Source organism: Drosophila simulans, chromosome X, assembly GCF_016746395.2.
Source record: "Drosophila simulans strain w501 chromosome X, Prin_Dsim_3.1, whole genome shotgun sequence".
Taxonomy (NCBI): domain Eukaryota; kingdom Metazoa; phylum Arthropoda; class Insecta; order Diptera; family Drosophilidae; genus Drosophila; species Drosophila simulans.
In genome coordinates, this window is record NC_052525.2 from 21,801,316 (window position 1) to 21,820,909 (window position 19,594).

At 39.3% G+C, this 19,594-nt stretch overlaps 2 protein-coding genes across 5 annotated transcripts in view; both read left to right on the plus strand.

The window, feature by feature from the left end:
* LOC27209109 (chaoptin) overlaps window positions 1-19,594 on the plus strand; it is a 205,707-nt gene that overhangs the window by 82,675 nt on the left and 103,438 nt on the right. For all 4 annotated transcript variants that reach the window (XM_016174293.3, XM_016174294.3, XM_039297059.2 and 1 more), the window contains one exon: window positions 14,959-14,993. The gene's annotated coding sequence lies outside the window, so the exon portion shown is untranslated. The remainder of the gene's footprint in view (window positions 1-14,958; window positions 14,994-19,594) is intronic.
* Window positions 1,198-1,698, plus strand: LOC123327347 (secreted RxLR effector protein 161-like). Its single transcript, XM_044923576.1, has one exon. The coding sequence runs from the start codon at window positions 1,198-1,200 to the stop codon at window positions 1,696-1,698; it is 501 nt and encodes a 166-aa protein (XP_044779511.1).

The following is a 19,594-nucleotide window of genomic DNA, read 5'->3' on the forward strand; positions in this document are numbered from 1 at the left end:
CGTCAAGACTCAAACAGGCATTTCGTGCACGCTCACGCTCAAAACAGATGCAAAGTGGTTTTCGATACACACAATGTCCCAGTGATGCAAGTCGGAGAATGCATCGTGAAGGCCAACCACCGCAGTTGAAACCATGACGCCAATGGAAGCGTGTACGGGTTAGAAGCCGTGTGTAAGCCATCTTAAAGCTTTCGGATCTCCTGCAGTTGCTCTTGACAAGGGTCCTAGGAAGGCAAGCAAGTTTCAACCCAAAGGTTAAGAGTACTCTATGGTTGGCTACTCGGTATCAGCCAAAGGATACCGTTTGATGCAGCGGCTCGACAAGTGGTGGAGAAACGAGATGTCCTGTTCGACGAAAGCCATGGTGCTCCATTAAAAAGCGGTTCTGTACAAATTGATCTAGACGAACCCAGCCAGCAGGACGAACTTAATATTGCAGAAAATGTTTAAGATTAATCAATTGACGACAGTAGTAGTAGTGCAAGCCCCGATCACCACGAGAGTGCTGAGGACAAAAATATGGAAGTACCGGATGTATGGGAGATGAATGAGGTTGAGCGCCTAGGACCTGGTCGACCCAAAATGAACCGGACAGGAAAACCGGGTCGATTAAAGAAGCAATTTCATATCCTGAGCGCTTTGGTTTCGGAAGGCGATCCAATACCAGTCAATTGCAAAGACGCTTTGAGCAGTACACATGCGCCTGAGTGGCTTCAAGCTATGGAAAGAGAGTACAATTCACTAGTTGCCAATCAGACCTGGCGGATGGATCTCGGACTTGCCCAAGGATCAGCAAGCAATTGAATGCAAGTGCGTGTTCAATGTAAAGCGCGATAAGAACGGCCGCATAGACCGCTTCAAGGCGCGACCAAAGCGAAGATACCTAATTGCAAAAAATCCAGATAAGGTATTGTTGCTAAAAAAAAGTATATACGGCTTGAAGCAGTCAGGAAGAGCCTGGAAGTGTTGTCACTAATCCTTGAATATGTTGACGATATTCTCATAGCCTGTCAGACTCAAGATTTGGCTAAGGTTAAGAACGGAATCTCAAATGTTTTCGAGTGCATTGACAAGGGTCCACTAAACCATTTTTTGGGAATGGAAATAGAGCGAGAAGGCGATCTCGAAGCGATTTCGTTGGGCCATTCGCAATACATAAAGGATTTATTGGGCACCCATGGCAGCGAGAATTGCACGATGGCGAAGACACCTCTAGATGAAGGATTCCAGATTGACTGTACAAGCGATCAGTGCAAGAATGTTGAACCAGCTGTTTACCAATCCGTTATTGGAGAGCTTGTGTGGCTAACTATTACGACAAGACCAGACATCCTTCACTCAGTATCAGAACATATGACAGCCATAAAGCATATGTTCAGATACTTTTCAGCACCCGTTGACATGAAGCTACACTATAAACAGTGCGGTCAACCTTTCTTTGGATTTGTGGATGCAGACTGGGCAGGTGATAGGATTGACCGGAAGTCTTACACTGCGTACATCTATTTTCTGGCTGGTGGTCCGATTTCTTGGCATTCGGAAAAACAACGAAGCGTGGCGCTTAGCAGTACTGAAGCGGAGGAGGCTATGGTAATGCGAAGGCTGATTTTGGAAATAGGCTGTGGAACCAACGATGCTCCGATAATCACTGGCATTAAACAAGAATCCAGTCTACCATTCCAGAGCAAGGCATATTGATATACGATATCATTTTGTCAGACGCGTTGTAAAGGATGGCCGATTGGCAGATATCTTGACCAAGAACGTCGCAAAGAAGAAGCATGAAGATGTTACACGAATGTTAAATTTGTTTTAATAATATTTGTAAACATGAATGCATTGAGGAAGGGAGTTGAAAACAAGAAATCTGTACAACTGTACACTAAGTGCAAAGCACAACCATACTGAGGCCATATAGCGATCTCAGTCTGACGAATATGGTGTAAGAGAATATGTACTCTGATGTTCGTTTCTTTTTTCAATAAAGTTCTTCAATCCCAAATAAATTCCGCAGAATACGCACGGTGTATTTTTTCTGTCCTATTATTATTACCAACGTGAAACGATGGTAAAGCGCACACTCAACATTTAACTTGAATTTGAAGGTGGAAAAATGTTTTCATACATACACAATTGCAATACATACAATTCCAGCGCAGTTAATCTAAAATATTCAAAGACCAGGTACTTGATGGAAAAAATTAAAGTAAAGTAACTGGTATATGTTGTTTTCAAATAACTAAGAATTCAGGGAGTATAGAAATTTTAAATCTATTTTTTAATAGTGTTCATTGTACATATGTGATCTTGCGGATGTACTGATTATCGAATGAGCAACACTCAATAAAAATTAAAATTTAATTTAATATATTTAATATTAATATTAATATTATACATTAATAAAACAATTTACGATGAGTAAGGAAGGTATTTCTAATATTTTTTTTTTAACTCTAGGGAACGAGGAAACTTATGTATGTAAGCTATGTATAAGCTATGTCAAAATTCGAATCCTGCAGTTAAAATTAAAATGGCAGATATTTCCGAATTTCAACGCGAAATGTTAAGCCAGCCTTGATTTAAGCAATCGAACCACAATTGCCTAGCAATGAAATGTCCTAACTACTAATATTCGCTCTCCTGCAACGAAAACCACAAAGGAGGATCAAGTGTGCCTGCTAATGACAGGACATTCGTGCTAATGCCATTCAATTTAAATTAAATTAGGCACAAACATTTTTATATTGTCGTGCCAAACGACTAGTTATCTACCAGAAATTCTGCCAATATTTAATTAGAATTTTAAAGTAGGTTTGCGTGGAGTTTTTGTGGGAGGATGGCTGAAGATATTTAGAGGACATCAATTTAATATTTATTCGGAATGTAATAAACTGATTGTAAAAATTTGGGAGAGAAACTTTATTGTGTGATTAATAGATTCTGTTTTTTCTTAAACCGAACTTGATTGCACACAAATGCCCGGATAATTTCTAAAGGATCTGAGCCGTTTTGGTTCGGAGTGGTTCATCTTCGTAGTGGTTCATCTCCGGAGTGGTTCACAGCCCTGACATTAATTTAGTTTAATTTAGCGTTTAGTCAGTGGACCAAATGTTAAATCAGTTGTGCTTCCTTGAAGGCTTGCGTCTCGGGTTTCATTCATTCGCCTTCTGTTTATAGTTGCACATGGTAGTGTATGTGCATAAGTTTCGCCACTGCCCCGCCCACCGTCCTCATCCGCCAGCCCCCCTAACCCCCTGCATGGACATCCTCGTACCTACCCGAGACCCCACTTAACCCCTTGATGTCGGTGTGCCTGACTCAATGCCTGTTTGTAGTCTGATGCAGATTGGCTCTGCGAAACGTTGACGGAACTTTAACGCTTGCAATGGCCAACTTGGCCATTCGAACGCCCGCCTGCAACGCCCATATGCTCTCGGTGATGACCCCTAGGAAATACAAAAAGATTAGCTCAATACCAAATAAAATACAATTGAATTAATACAGAATACACAAGTGAACATTTAGCTTAATATAAAATTAGATGAGGTAAGATTAAGTAAAAATGTATTTCCCTAACTTTTTCTTCAGATGAATACAATTTATTTGGTTGGCAAATGTCAAATTTTAAAACTTCTTACTTCGATGTAACTTTTTTAGAAACCTTTTTTCTTTTTGCTTGCAAATAGTGTACAGCTCTTATATGTGAATACACATATATACATGAATGAATGAAATCAAACATGTAACTGCCAACTTCAAACCAAATTCCGTTCCCGAAAATTGTAAGCTTGAGTGCACAAAATAACTGTGGACTTGCTGAAATAATATTATGGCAAAATCAACGTGCCAATTACAATAACGAGCATTAAACAAGTAATTTTTGACAAAGATATACAAAGAGAAAGACCATAATAGTCAGGTTTTCGAGCCCAATGGCAGACATTTAGCATCAGGATGCGCTTCTTTCTGCTGTTCTTCTTGGCACTCAGCTGCTGACGGTAAGTTGGAATGTGTCCACTATTTAACTTTTAACTCAACAGTCATCTATGGAGACAGTCTTAGCGCTCAGAATTTGGCCAGAAATCCAGTGTACTGTGTACCATGTACGGCCAAAGCAAAGGCACTAGAATAACAAGATGCGTATTCTAGTTTATTCTATTGTTGTACTAGTGTCTTTGGTCAAAGCATATTGATATCATTTCATTGGGGAAGTTATCCAAAAAGGCGATGTTGAATTAAAATATGTACCAACTTTGAAAGGTTAGATAGCCGATATGTTTAAAAAGAATTTGTCAAAACAGAAACATGTGAAGTTAATGAAACTAATGAATGTTATGTAAATTTTTAAATTAAAAAAAATGGTAACATTGTGGAGAGCTGTTGAAAATAAGTACAATAATACTATTTTTAAGCGTATTGAAAACGAACGAAATAATAACATAATGTAAACGTATCATATGTTGAGAGAACTGAGAGACAGAGAGAACTGTTAACTTTAGTCAAAGACAAAAAAGCGCATCGCACGGTGTCGCGATAAATATTATAATATTTGATCGATTATAGTTTTTTATTATTTTTATCGTTTATATTTGTTTTTCATCAAATAATAATAATAATAAAAATAATAATTGCGAACCCGAAATTTAATCATTTTCCTGTGATATCGATGGTGAAAGAATGATAAAAAATTCGAAAATTGTTTAAAAATGTGTGCGTGACCGTTGTGGGCGTTTTGAAGGTGAAAGGGCGTGGACACTGTGTTTTTAGTATACAGATACAAATTGGCAAGACAAGCAATAAAGCGAACAAAAATCTAAACATTTTTTAAAAGTTTAGGCGTGTCAGTTTTCGACGGCTTTAGGGGTTAGAGTGGGCGTGGAAATAGGTTTTTGGCAAATCAATAGAAATTTACAAGACTAATAAAATTTTTAAAATATATATTAAAACATTTTTCCAAAAGTGTGGGCATGGAAGTTTTGGCTGTTTTTCGGGCTTTAGATTGAGAATTTGTAGGAAATTAAAAAATATTTGGGAATATATGGACAACAGACACGAAACTCCATTTGATTTGACTGCCACCAAACTGCTTTGCCAATGCCTATGGCAAATTGTATACACTTAAATAATTATATACCTTATCGCCGGTTAAAATGTAATTGTTTCAAATGGCTATTTAATTAATGTTTTATTGTCATTATATGTTAATGCATTGCAATATTTCTTAAGTTCTACCACTGATTTATTAAAACGATAATTCGTGGTGGCTTGCCTTATAATTCTTACATTGTAATCCATAGTCACCGGTAGAAATTATGTAGAAAAGAACTTTATACATAAGCGGACGAACCGAACTTCAGGAATTCAGATCTCATTTAAAGTAATTTTAGTTTGATAAATTGCCAGACAACTAAATTAAGCCGCAGTTATTAAATCGAGTTTATAGCTAGCTTACAACCCAATTAAATGCCAAATAAGTCTAAGGGTTAGAACAAATTAATGGCTGTGCAAACACTCGAGGACTAGCCACTTGAAATGTTGGGGGTCAAAGTTCACCTACTATTAAGTTTCACTTCAGTTCATTTCTTTTATTGGGGGTAAATAAGGTTGACAACCCCTTTCAGAAACCACCAAGCTGGCCGGGAGTAATAAAAATGATTTAAATCAAATCAGGGGCAACAATAAAAATAACAAACGACAAACGGACTGTGAAGTGAGAGGGCAAACTTGGCCCAAAAGTTGCGGGAAAATTGGTATGAAAATGGGGAAAATCTGGAAAATGCGAATGCAAATCCGTCTGGTGGGTGTTTGGCGGGCAGGCGTGGCTCATTGTAGCTGGCATAATTGTCATTCAAGTAAGTTTTAAATGCACCACTTGGCAACACTTTTTGACGAGAGCAAATTGATTTTTGTTGATGCAGGCTTCGGTTTCCCCTTCGATCTTCGCACTCATTTTCCCTTCGATTTGTCAAATACTCCAATCTTTTCCCATCCCCCATTGATTTGCGTTCCCCTCCAATTGCAGTGAGCTGCTTCTGATGATGATGTCGTTTCAATGCTCAGCTGAAAAAGTTTGCGCAAATTGCGGTGCAAATTTGCAACTTTCGCATAAAGTTTGACTCAAATTACCTAAGCGATGGGCGTTTTGGGTAGAGCGTGGAGAAAGAGACGTAGTCGCGGCAATAGTCGAAGCTGTTGGAAAGTGAAAAGCGAAAATTAGTTTGCCTAAAAGTTGCAAGATTGTATGACAAATGTGGGTACAAAAACTATGAACACTCAAAAAAAATTATGTTTAATTCTCCTGACAGCTTCATTGTAATCTATTTTAATTTGTGTTGTACATATATGTATATCCATATCTTTCATTGTCGATGCAGTCCTTAATTAATTCATTCGAAAATAATTTAACGAACTATAGCAAATAAAGATGGAAAACCTGATGCTTTAGAATACTAAAACAATACTATAGTCGATTTCCCCGAAAAGTTCTGGAAATCGATAGAAATTTAAGCGAATAATAAAATTATGAAGAAGTATTCAAAAATTTTTCAAAAATGTGGGCGTGGCAGTTTTGTGTGGTTTTAAGGCGTTACAGTGGGCGTGGCAAATACTTTTTGGTACAAGTCGATAGAAATTTACACGACTAATAATAATATGAAAAAATATCCAAAAGTTTTTCAAAAAGCTGGGCGTGGCAACTTGTTGGCGGTTCTAGGGCGTTAGAGTGCGCGTGGCAATGGGTTTGAATTTCCTTTGGCGAATCGATAGAAATTTACAAGACTTAAAAAAATTTGCAAGAATATCAACACATATATCAAAAGTTTGAGCGTGGAAGTTTTGTGTGGTTTGTGGGCGTTACAGTGGGCATGGCAACATGGGTCAACAAACTTGCGCTGCGACTTTGTCTCTAGAATCTGTAGCATTTTTAGTTCCTGATATCTCGACGTTCTTACGGACAGACGGATATAGCTAGATCGTTTCGGTTATTGATCCTGATTAAGAATATATATATATATATATATATATATATATATATATATAATCGGAAACGCTTCCTTCTGCCTGTGACATACTTTTCAGCGAATCTAGTATACCCATTACTCTACGAGTAACGAGTATAATTATTTCAAAGAACAGAAAAGGGCCGAAGACATTTGATGGACATCTTGCTAAATGTTACATATATTAAAAGTTGAAGAGCTTACTCGTTCTAGGAAATAAATTTGCAGTCCGAAACGGTTTCTCATAAAATTACTATCTGTCAAGTTCTATAAAATAACAAAAGAAGGAAGTAGTTACCTACTACGAGTTCAGTAGCTACTACAGTTTAGACTATCAAGCCCAAAAGTATTTCCTTCCAAAACTGTGGAGTTAGCATTTATTTATAAAATCTAATACAGAACAAGTGTACACTGAAGAATGCCTTACACACTTATTGAATTCGCCGTACCTAAATATTGATGTGTTCATGCTTAATATTTGCCCAAATCCAAATTTTCGACAATCATTACGGCTGCCTAAATAGATGTAAATCTGTCCAAGAGTCGGATCCCAAGCAGCCCAGACATCATGCATATGCTAATATGAGGCGCGCGTTGGCATATAAAATTATGCCTGGCTGAGATGAAAATCTGGGAGGACGCAAGAAGGCCGATGAACCACCCCTTTCCTTTCTCAATTCCCAATACAACAAAAACCGCAAGAAAAAAAATGAAAAACAAAAACCAAAGTTCCTCATCACAAAAAATCAGAAAAATGTTGAGCCGGGCTCGCTCTTTATTTATTTTCGTTGGGCGCACTTAGCCGCTGAGATGGCTAATGTCGTTGTTGTGGGCAAAATTCAATTTACTGCATGACTCCATAGCACTCACACACGCCGCTGACTCTCACAGATACAGCACACACTCGGGATGGGCACACCCACACAGTTGCAGGGACAGAAACAAAAACAGGGGAAAACGCGTTTCAGCCAGTGAAGCGTACCGAGATGCGTGTGTTGGCAGCTCTGTGAAGCATATAATCGACAAAACACACAGAAACACCCTAGGCCGGCTCACACATACCACCAGACATATTGCGTATACGCTGACCATATTGCGTATACGCAACCAACACAATAGCTCCGCCAGCCATCCAATGCCAAACCGCTTAAAGCCAAAATTGCCAGCGACAACATCATAAACTCAATATTCAATCCATTTGACTTTTTGCTTTTTCTGCTCACCCCCTCCCCATTGAAGTACAGCGCTCCTTAGCCACGGAAAAACAAGGGCGACAATGGGCTGCGGGACTGTGGGGCGTGGCGATGGCAACAGACTTCCTTTTTATTTGATTTTCTTTATTCGGTATTTTTGGCATAACCCATTGCCCAGTGAGTTGGCTAACAGGGGTAGATTAGCTCGGTCGGCCAAATAATACGGGATGATTTGAGAAACAAAGGGATAGTTACGATTAAGTTTCAATATATGTTTTTAGATACATGCACAAATTTTATTTAATTCCGTGGTATACATTAAGTGTTGTATTAAAAATATCAAATAAAAATTAATATTAAGCTTGTACATTTTGGGAAATTTAGGTTTCCGTTACAAGGCTATTATTCTTGCTGCAAAAAATCTTCAACACAGAGGGTCTCCTGTACCATCCATTTGTATATACGAGTGTGCTAAGACCCCAAACCACTGCTGTTGATTTACCGACATTGATTGTGTGTGTTGTGCGTCCAACAGATTGATATATACCTCTGACTGTGTGTGTAATGCGATGGTAACGCACACGATATAGACATCGGTTGGGATTGACCAGAGACCAGAGGCGATTGTCGATGGATCAACAAATCCAGGATGAGTGCATTCGGTGACCAAAATGGCAGACTCGCTGGCCGCCTGAATGACCGACTGACTGGGTGACTGACTGACTGAGTGACTGAGTGACTGCTTGACTAACTGACTGACTGACTGCCTGACCAACTATCAGATTGACAATGCCTTAGTGCATCGCATTTTATGCAAATGGCAGACGACAATCAATTTTTACTTTTGTGTCTGCACTGCGGCATTTGCATTTGCATTCGCCATGCCATTTGGCATTCAGAAATTCGCATTTGACATTTGCATTGGCCATCGGGCATTCCTAATAAGCTCGAAATGCATTTCCATCTACTGCGGCGAGAATGATATCAATGTGTTCCAGCCCATATATATCCACATCCAATATTGTAAAGTGGAAGTGCGGGTCACTGTGCTCCTCCGTTATGATTTTCGCTAAATAGCTGGTTTTATTTCTGATAAAGTGCCGCCCGAAAAGTAGCCCCTGCAACTGACAGCTTTCTAAATTACAGTACTGTCTATTAGGCCGGGAATAGTATAGTGGAATTTCGATATATTAGATCCATTGGCAAAAGCGCTTTAAAATAGCCGCGTAACAATTGTTGGCCAAAGGGCGGAATGGTAAAGACAAAATATTAGCTAACAAAATCTTATAGTAATATTGTACCGCTTATCGACTTTATTTATGTCATATCCTTTTCTTTTATTTCAAAACTTTACATTTTAAACCGTATAAGATTTTAAAAATTTTTAGCAATTTAAACGAATTGCATTGAAAAAACTAGAGAGTACTAGTTATGTGCTTGTGACAGTCTTGAACTTTGAAATACACTTAAGCATTACGTTCCCATTGAATTAGGCAATTCAAAGGACTTCTTTTGTAGATATTTTCATAAAGGTCATCTAGGAAATGCAAATGCAGCTAAATATACAAGATGGATGGAAAGTGTTCGGCTGCGAGTTAAGAATATAGATTTTAATAATTTCTTTACAGTATGTTTGACAGTGGAACTGATCTGACATTTCCTCATTCGGGACTTGTACACGTCGATTAGGAAACTTGCGGTCTCTTTAAGACCTGTCTGATAATTTTTACCAACTGAATTAAAATTTTCTGCCTTTTATTTTTATTAATAGCCCTGGCCTTAATCTGTCGATAGTATCTTTTTCTCTGCGATCCAGGCGACACGAAGAACTTACTGACTGAATGACTGACAGAGTGGCTTTAAGTGCCCGGGGCATTACCACATGTGTCCTGGTTGCTCCTTTCAATGGCAACCCAAATCCTGTCCAGATTCTCAATGTCTGTCAACTGCATTTGAGTGACTGCTCAAATCTTACTGGCGTTGTCCTTTCGTCCTCTTTAAAAAGACTCATTGCAAAACAGTTTGGCATTGATTTGTGTGCTGAGTGTTTGGCGCGTGTGTGGTGTGGTTGGCGGGCCATTTCGCTTGATTGCCCATTTCGGGCAGTGCCAAAAGTTTTTAGAGGCTGAAATTCTCGAAATGACTCGTTTTCCAAGTCAATATCGAACGGGGCATGCCTACCCCATGCACGTACAAGTGCGGACAACGAACTAGCATGTGTCTTCATAAGCATTAGAAAGTTGTTAAGCATTTATTTATTATTCAAGAAGACATTCGAGTTCAATGAAATCTTTTACTTTTATATTTTTTTAACTTTATTTGATTGGAAAAACTGTGTAGTTGGACAACAGGCAATTGTTGTTAGGAAGCTAGTAAAATTTCGATTTCCTATTTGTTACCCCTGTCATATTGCTGATATAAGGAATATCTCCTCTTCCTCGGTATTCCCAATATTTTGTACTGTGATATTGCATGTATGCATGGCTTTATCACAATCGGTTGAGAAGTCATCACCATTGCCCTATCACCATCATTACGATCCAAGTCATAATCATCATCGTTGTCGTCGAAGTCGAACATAAAACGCGGTGGCAGAAAGTTTGCCAAGTCTTCGACAGATTTCAGCGCCTCCCACTTTTCCGCTTTTCCCACTTTGCCGAGTTTCCAGCCCCCTTAGTGATTTTCGAACTTCAAGCCCCTGCTAATAAAAACATTAACGTTGCCCCCACATGTGATGAGAGTGCGCGGAGCTGGGGTGCGAACTTTAGTCATAAATAAATATTTGCTTGGCTAACATTTTGAGCAGATTTGGGGACGCCTTTAAGGCTAAGACTTTTGGACAAAGCGCGACGCGTGCCAATTTGTTAATAGACGAAAGTTGCTCGGTTGTAATTTGAAACTGTTTACACTCCCCCTTTTGTGAGTCCACTGCTCCGCTGGTTTGTGTAACTTTTGAAACGTGTACAAGATAAGAAAGCAAAAGTTTTCTCGAGAAACGATTCCTACACTGAAAAATCAGTAAAATGTAGACATAAGCAAAAAGTGACTTAGTACTGTTTGTGATAGTAAGCCCTTAAAGCAAGATGAAAAGACTGTACCAACACTCCTTTGGTGCGGCTTAAATGGCACAGAAAGTTATATTACATCATGTTCGGAGATCGTTTATTTTCACATAACTAAATTGTAAATTTCAATTAAATTATTTTCATTGACCATTCACAATTTAATTTAAATAAAAAAACAACTATCTCCACCTCTCATTTTCCTTCTCTGTTTTGGATTTTCCGCTTTAAGCTGGCATATTGAAAGACTGACTAACTGAGTGCGTCATGGGTTGACTGCTTGATTAACTGATTGACTTGCCAACGAGCCGCGACCTGCGTCTGGCGACCCACTTAATTGTTGGCCACTCGGAAGGCAATAGACCCATCCGCACATTGCAAGATTGCCAATTGAACGAACTACTCGAAATTCACGTCCCGCCAAGTGCGATAACGGATAACCAAGAGGCCTTAAGGGGAGAATGAGAAGGGCGAAAGGGAAAAGATACTTTGGAGAAGTCTGTTGTTTCACTGGATACAATACACAATCTGCGCGGAACGCGTAGCTGTTGATGTTGGACTTGGGTCAATGTTATTCAAAGCTTCAAGTTTTTCAGGGGGCCCTGTGCATCGATTGGTTTATCACGCTCCTTGGGAAAGTCAAAGAGTTCTAGCTGTATTTAAAATAACACTCTGTAAAGAAATCAAGGGGAGAACTTATTCTTGATAGTCTGTTCTCGGAAATGTTCTTTGACCCTCTGTAAATGAAAAGTTTTATTCAAGAAAATCTTCCGTGTGGTCAACATTTTTCAGCGACTCTCTGTTAACATTACGGATGTATATAATTTGGAAAACTTTGTATTCCCAATTGCTCTTGAGTTCAAAAAATTAAAACAAATTTTGACAAAAATTTTTCAAGAGGGAGGCTTATATGTACACAATTGGTCTAATATTTTACTTACCTTAGTATAACTTAGTTATATTGATTGATTGTAAACATCGAGCACTTTGTGCGCCATAAAATGTTTAATAATTTATTCTAGCCCGACTGAAATTATTGAAATTTGTATCAGTCAATTGTAAGGTGTCATCTAATATTAGAAATATTGGCTTTATTGCCATGTTCATTAAAATAAAGCTTTAAAACGATATCTCGAATGCAAATAATTTGAATAAGGCGTAGCCAAAGACACTAGAATAAATTCTAGTTATTCTAGTGTCTTTGGCGTAGCTACCCTTGAGTCGCTTTGAATTCATTGAATTAACTTACGAGCCTCAATACATAGGCCCAATTTATCAATTTACTGCTAAAGAGAAAATAGCTTTTTTTGCTTCATCTGCAGAACTTTTTGCTGTCTAAATCTCTACAATTTTGAGCGTTTATCGATGCAGATAACTTGTTTAGCTAACTTAAAATGTACCAAAGAAATTAAGGGTCTTCGGGCAAATTGTATCTGCATAAGTGCAGGCACCATCGAATCCTGGAAAAGCGGAAAACTCGAAAAGAAGAAAAGGCAGGCATGGCATGTTGCATGCCTCAGTGAGCAATAAGTTCGACAAACTCATTTCATTAAGCTCAGCGCTGCACAAACAAGTATGGGGAAAGGACCAGCTAATGCGCTCCTTAAACCCCCCGTTCCCTGCCACCTGACCCGAGTTTTCCTGCTGCCTTGCCGTCGTCGTCGATGTCTCATCATTTATTGGCAAGCGCTTTTCAACGGATTGGCATCGCTTCGCATGCATCCCTTAAAGTTGAAAAAAGGGAGGGAGATGGCAGAGATTGGCATCGGGATCGGGGGATCCTTAAAACCAGAGGCAACCCGTCTGTTGCTATTTATTGCCAGCTCGCAGCGCCGCACTCCAAACCCATCAATTTTTTATTAGATTATATAAAATCTACCAACGATTTATCTATGCCCAGCGCCGCTAGCGTGTCACCATCTAACCCAATCAGTACCCAGCTCCATTTTCTGTCCTCCCTTCCCGACTACGTTTCCCATTTCCCTACCCCCATTTAAGGCCCCCTGACGACGACTGTTCATCCGATTGCAGCAATCGGAAATCTGACGACAACGACAACAGGATGTAGTGGTTGCATTTAATGCACTTAATTTAATGAACAAAGGGTTTCCAAGGGAAGGCAGGAAACTGGTTATCGTATATCGTAATAATCGTATTATCATTATCGATATGCGCCATCCAGCTTCATAAGTTGAATTTAACTACAGAAATCTGATTAACTAATTTTAAACACATATGTGTATTATCTGTTTATTAATCACATTAGCATGCCCAAATGCATTCCCACTCTTATATTATCCGCCTCTATTTTGTAAAGTTTACAATTTAAGCAAGCTTATGAACGAAGCAGATTTCAAAATGTCTGATTACTTTTATCCTAAAGTTCTGTGTTACTGTTGCAATAAACTACACGTACTGTCCTGTACTGCCCTTATATGCGCTCTGCGCCTTTAGGTCGTTTAAAGATCGAAAATCTGTTTTTTTAAATTGACCTAGAACTAACTTATGTGGCGATTTCTCTGCTTGTCTATCAAAAATCGAGACCCAGGAGCTGTCAAACCGTTGTCAGCATATCATATACATTTCTTTTAGAAATCGTTGAACTTCTTCTTCTGTAGCATATCATCTGCTATATCGTACGGACCTTCCACATGCTCAACAACCCCACCAAAAATGACCATCATTGGTATTTCGTCTGCTTTTGTGTAAACCCAAAAGAAACTGTTTAGGTTTGGTAACACCAAAGCGTTGTAGTTGTGTTCACTTTTTGAAGAAGCTCCAGACACAAGCTTCCATCATCAAAAAAAAAAATGCCACAAAATGCTAGACACTTATTGTTTCTTGCGTCAGATGTCGAAACATTTGGTCATTTTGGAATGCAGTGGACTAATAGCATCGTATGTACACTCCTGTCACGTTGTACACTCCTGTCACCATTTGAATAGAATAATAAATGCAAAGTAGTCAATTATAGACTTGACGCATTATTGATATTTCATAACTTTATGAAAAAGAGATACAGCTATTTTGATCGGTCTCGGATTAGTAATCTCATACTTAGGTACTCAAGATCTTTAATATGCCTGCTCAAAGTTACTTTGTAATTAGCGCAAATACTCACGGTACCACTTGCCCATGTATCGGAACATATTATTATTTTTAAAGTATAGACTGTGCTTGATAAGCACTTTCCATTAACAAAAATTAATGTTGAGTGCAGAATCGAAAACGAATTTCTTCAGTTTCCTATAGATTTCGTTCCTCATTTGCATTTGTATCGAACGCCATTTGCGATTGGGGCAAACACCGTCCGTTGCAATGAAAAACCTCGTAAGCTTACCCTGATGTTGCTGTTGTAACGGCGCCCGACGCCCACTGCCACGCCTATCACCACTGATACAGATACTTCGAGTTGCCTTGCTGCAAATACATTAAAATTCAGTTGAAACTGCTATTGCTGTCAGGTCCACAAACCATTTTCCCACTTTCCACGCCCACCTGTCAGTCTACCCGTCAGTTTTTCATTCTCACTTATTGTGCCCTGGCAGGCATTCATCAGCGTTATCCTGTCTTCTTATCCTGACGCTCTACATGCAATATCTGCACTTTACATTTCTTAGCTTCTTTCGAACTGAAATTAACATTAGTTAGCTGTATTTCATCAGCTGGGAAATTGATTTGCTTTTGTTTTCTGCATTCTTACAGGTTAACTGGCAATACATAAACCGGAGAGTAAATAGGTAAGTTCACGAAAGCAATTGCAAGTCAATAGTAAATAAATTTTAAACAAATATTAAATGTTGTCTCATTTTATTCCCCAAAAAAATTAAATTCGTGTTCGCATTCCCACTAGCAGGTATCTGATAGTCGGGAAACTCGAGCATTTATTTAGTTTCGTTGTATTATACCACTGCAGGGATACAATGATTTTACCTTTTTTTGCTATATCGTACGAGTGTAACTAAATGGTTATATAAGCTTCGTCCTGTTGAATCCAGCGTAATATCTAGTATGAGTTCCCCTTTTGTAACCTCTAATTAAATATCTACTGTTGCGATTTAAACAATTTTTGCACATTGATGAGTATTTATATATAGTATATATAAGTAAGCGCTAAACAGACTTTATCATTAAGTTCGGTTGCCGGCGTGGTTTACGAAAAAATGAGGCATTGAAACCGAAAGTTACGGGCAAACAGACAGATGAAATTACGGACATGGCCGGATGGAGTTGGCATGCCTTGCTGTAAAACATGAGACTTTTAAATTATATTAAATGACTTTTCTTTGACAATTTACTTAAAGCTGTCCGGGATGTAACTGTACAATGAGTAGCCCCCAAAATCTAAGAGAAAAAATCCCCGCAATTAGTCCTGCTACTAGTTACCCGCAGACTTCTCTCCTGCGATCCACTTCCTTGAATTCTTCGTCGTTTGGGTTCGTCCTTGACTCTGGCTCACTTCCGCTTTCGTTAAATGCGCCAAAAGGGCGAAATGAAATTGCAACTTAATGTTATTGAAATCGAATACGTTGGCCCGCTCCTGTGTCCTGAGTCGGCGTCGGTGTTCCCCCCGTTACTTGCCACTGGCTTCGGTGCGTTGCGGTTGCTTTTCATATCCTTAATGTCCTTGTATCTGCGAGACTGTGTTTCCACCGTCGTCGCCACCGTCATCATCGTCTTCTTGGCTGTCCCCGCAGCTGCTCAGCGGAGTATCCAGCAGTGTGTATCCCTTTTAATCAGAAATTGATGCGCTGCCTTTTTGCAGCCATCGATGGCGGCCAGCGAGTTTCGGATAGGGATACGGATTCAGATACAGATACAGATTAGATTACTCCGTCAGATACAATAGACAATGGACAGCTGATCCATGTCCTTTTCACAATTTTCGCTTTCATCGCATTGACTTATTGCCCGCAACTAATTTCTAATTACAATTTTAATTAAATATTTATTTTAATTAAAAACCCAACTTCAAAAACACATCTCATCCATATCAGTTGCTTGGTAGGAGCATTGTACTGAGCGAAACTTTCTCTAGTAATTTTAAGTCAAATTGATTAATGATATTATAATGCCATTATATTGTAATTGATGTTATATGTAGGTTTCAGAATTCACAAAGTATCTGCCTGCCACTTTATATAAAGCGAGTGACATATCTCGCAAAATCCCTAAATTTCCCAATTGTTTATAAGCATATTACTCCCTTTTTCCCACCGTGTATCGCCGCGAGTGGAGCACCAATGGCAAACTGGTGGTTACTTCGAACTCTCCGGGTCGCCGAACAGCCAGAGCCCTCTCCACGCCCTGCTTCATTAAATTTCATGAATCGCCCGCAGCGCTCAGCCATATCCTGTGCATGCTGTTGATGGCTTTGCCCACAAAACGCCGTGGGGATTAAGGTGCGGAGAGGGGCTACGTTTATATCATCTGCCATTGTTGTCTGCTCAAACATAACTCTCATCGGCCAGGACACGCCCGTATACGTATCTTGACCATCCTATAACTCCCGAACCGCCAAAGCACCCAGGCGGGGAATACCCATCAAACCACCCTAGCTACTGTTGTTTCAGTGAAAGCCACAAAAACTGTTGGTTCTTTTATTTATTTGCTATTGATTTCCACTGTCCCAGGACGCAATTTGTTTGCAATAAACTTCATAACAATAATTCATGTCCGCACAAATAAATAATTCATGGTGGTCCTCCGAAAAGCAAAGTCCGCATCCACTAAGATTTGCACGAGCGGGATAGATAATTTCTTAGCCACCTTCTGCTCGTTTCCTTAATTATGGGTGTGGGTTCTTTGGTCATTTCTTCCGAGTACTCCTCAAGTTAATAAATCCCGCATAGTAATGATAATAAAAAGTCGGCGTTAAATTAAAAGATGTTTCACCGCATCCGAGCTTATAAGCGAGTACTGATTTAATGCGTTTGGTCAGAAGTTGCTATTAACTTGGCATGAGAACGGGGCAGATGAATGATGATCCGATGAATGATTCAGTAGATTGCTTAGTAAAAGTGCGTAACAGGAGTAGATTCAGCCGAAGGGATACCCACGGTGGGTAATCCACTCACAACAGATACTGACGAGAACAGCGCGACCAACGTGCCAACTATGCGGGGACGAGTGAGCTCGTCGTTGATCACATATATTGACGCCTGCGATTTGCACTCAATTAGATCTCTTCTATTTGGTGCACATAGTTTTTCGAATTGTTTAAGTAGTCCCTCTTGTGAAAATATCTCAAAAATTAACAAATATGTTCAAAAATCTCAGTTTATTATATAAAGTAATAACCCACAAGTCTGAAGTCAAAGGCCCCCCTAGCTAGTACTCATTAAATTTATTAGGTTAAGTATTGTATACTAGACTTAACTTTGTTAAATAAAATAAAATTAAATTTGTAAGTCGTTCATACTCGTATTTGTAGGGTGATTAATCTACAGTCTCCTACATCAAAACTCATTTAAAATGGAAATAAAGTGACCTTTTTATATTCAGAGCATGTGAAATAGGAAAAGCATTGTAATGGCCAAACATTATATACAATAAGTTTCAGTAGTGGCCTTATCTACAACTAATACAAGATACTAGCGAATTAAAGTAGTGTCCAAATTATATTTCCTGGACAAAAGTGAACGCAGTGCACTAAGCTGTTAGATTATTATCCATCTTTTCCAATGATGAACCCATTATAAGCGATGTAAAGCATTAGTATCTGGTCGAATGCTTTTGAGTGCTCGCATCAGAAATGTCGAGCTGCCAGAAAATACGAATATTTCCGCCCTTCCCTCCGCAAAGCTCGTGACATTTTCGATTCCCGTATTCGCATTTACATTCGCATTCGCATTCCGATTTGGCGGGTATGGATTACCAATTAGCATTTCCACCGGCTTGGCCGACCCATACCCATTACCTCGTTTTGTGTGCGGATTGCGGTAGTGATTCCACGCCTGAAAGCGGAGTGGCTTTGGGGACGTGGGAAATTGAATTTTCCGTTATAGCTTAACGGAAGAATCATGCAAGCGGCGACAATCGAAAGCATCATTTTACTTTCCCCCTCTTTTAGCTGATTAAATGCCGCCAACGCGGCATTCCTCATTCGCCCCGTATGACGCTTTGATTTCTCGCCATAAAACACAAAACACTGAGTGTGAGGTCAATGGGAATTGCAATTCAGCAGGCCGGACAGAGTCGTACAAATATAATAAAAATCAAGGGAAAATAAAATATTTACACATGCATACAAATAAACACAAATAAAATATGGACGAGAAGGAAAAAGCAAGTGAATCTCCAGCGATAGCGACACCGGCGAGAGGCAATTGAGAAAATGAATTTACTGTGTTCGAAATGGTTAAGTAAAAGTTTGTGTATTGAAGCCGGCAGGGCAGACAGACAAAGTGGCTGAAAGTCGGTTTGGAACAGTGGGTTAAAAAGCGAAAATGAAGGCGACAAAGCATATTGGGCAAGTTAAATGAATTCGACACTTAGCTTGTTTTTAGATTTCGATGGAAATGTTCTAAACAAATGAGTGAGTTTTCCTACAACCATATAAATTAAACGTCTTCATCTATAAACGATATGATATGCCAACCAAGAAACAAGATACTCCCAGAGAAGTTCAAGTTCACACCCTCCAATCATTTTTGCCACTGTGCGGCCAGGGGTAACCCAGTTTCGTTACTTGGCCGGCGTCCTAGCCAAGTTCCTGGTCCCGCTCCCTGGCCCGGAATTCAACAACGGGCTTTTTGGCCACCGAATGTGTCCCTTTGGCCGGGTTTGTTTAACTGTTTACCGATGCTGTACGGCTGACGAGCTGATTGAGGAAATGCGCATCGGGCGCACTGAGCCACTGCCAATAAACTGTGTGCCTTCTTCTCCAGATTCCGATTTATATATCTATATATAGACATACAGGGCAGTGCGCATTGATCTCGAGGAAAGCGAACGAAATCCTATAAATATGCCATTTGAAAGATAATTCAGCAATACCAAAGAGGCGGCAGCAAGAGATGTCGGGAAATGGCAAGGTGGGTAAAACAGCTCGAGGGAAACCCAAAGCCAAATAGTGGATGTAGAAAAGATAAATAGGCAGCTGTAGGCAACAAGATGAGCAAACAAACATGCCGGAAAGAGGTGGCTAAATGTGGAAGGCCAACACCAAAAAGAAATGTTGAAACTGGCAAAGTCAATCTGATTTTTAATAGCTTTAAAGAGCGGTCTTCGTTATTTATGGAAAGACTTTGGCTTAGTATGCAACGATTTTCCATTTCAACTTGGAATAGTAAGTTGGTTTTTGTAATATTCAGTATACATTCTGTTTGGGTCAATAAAT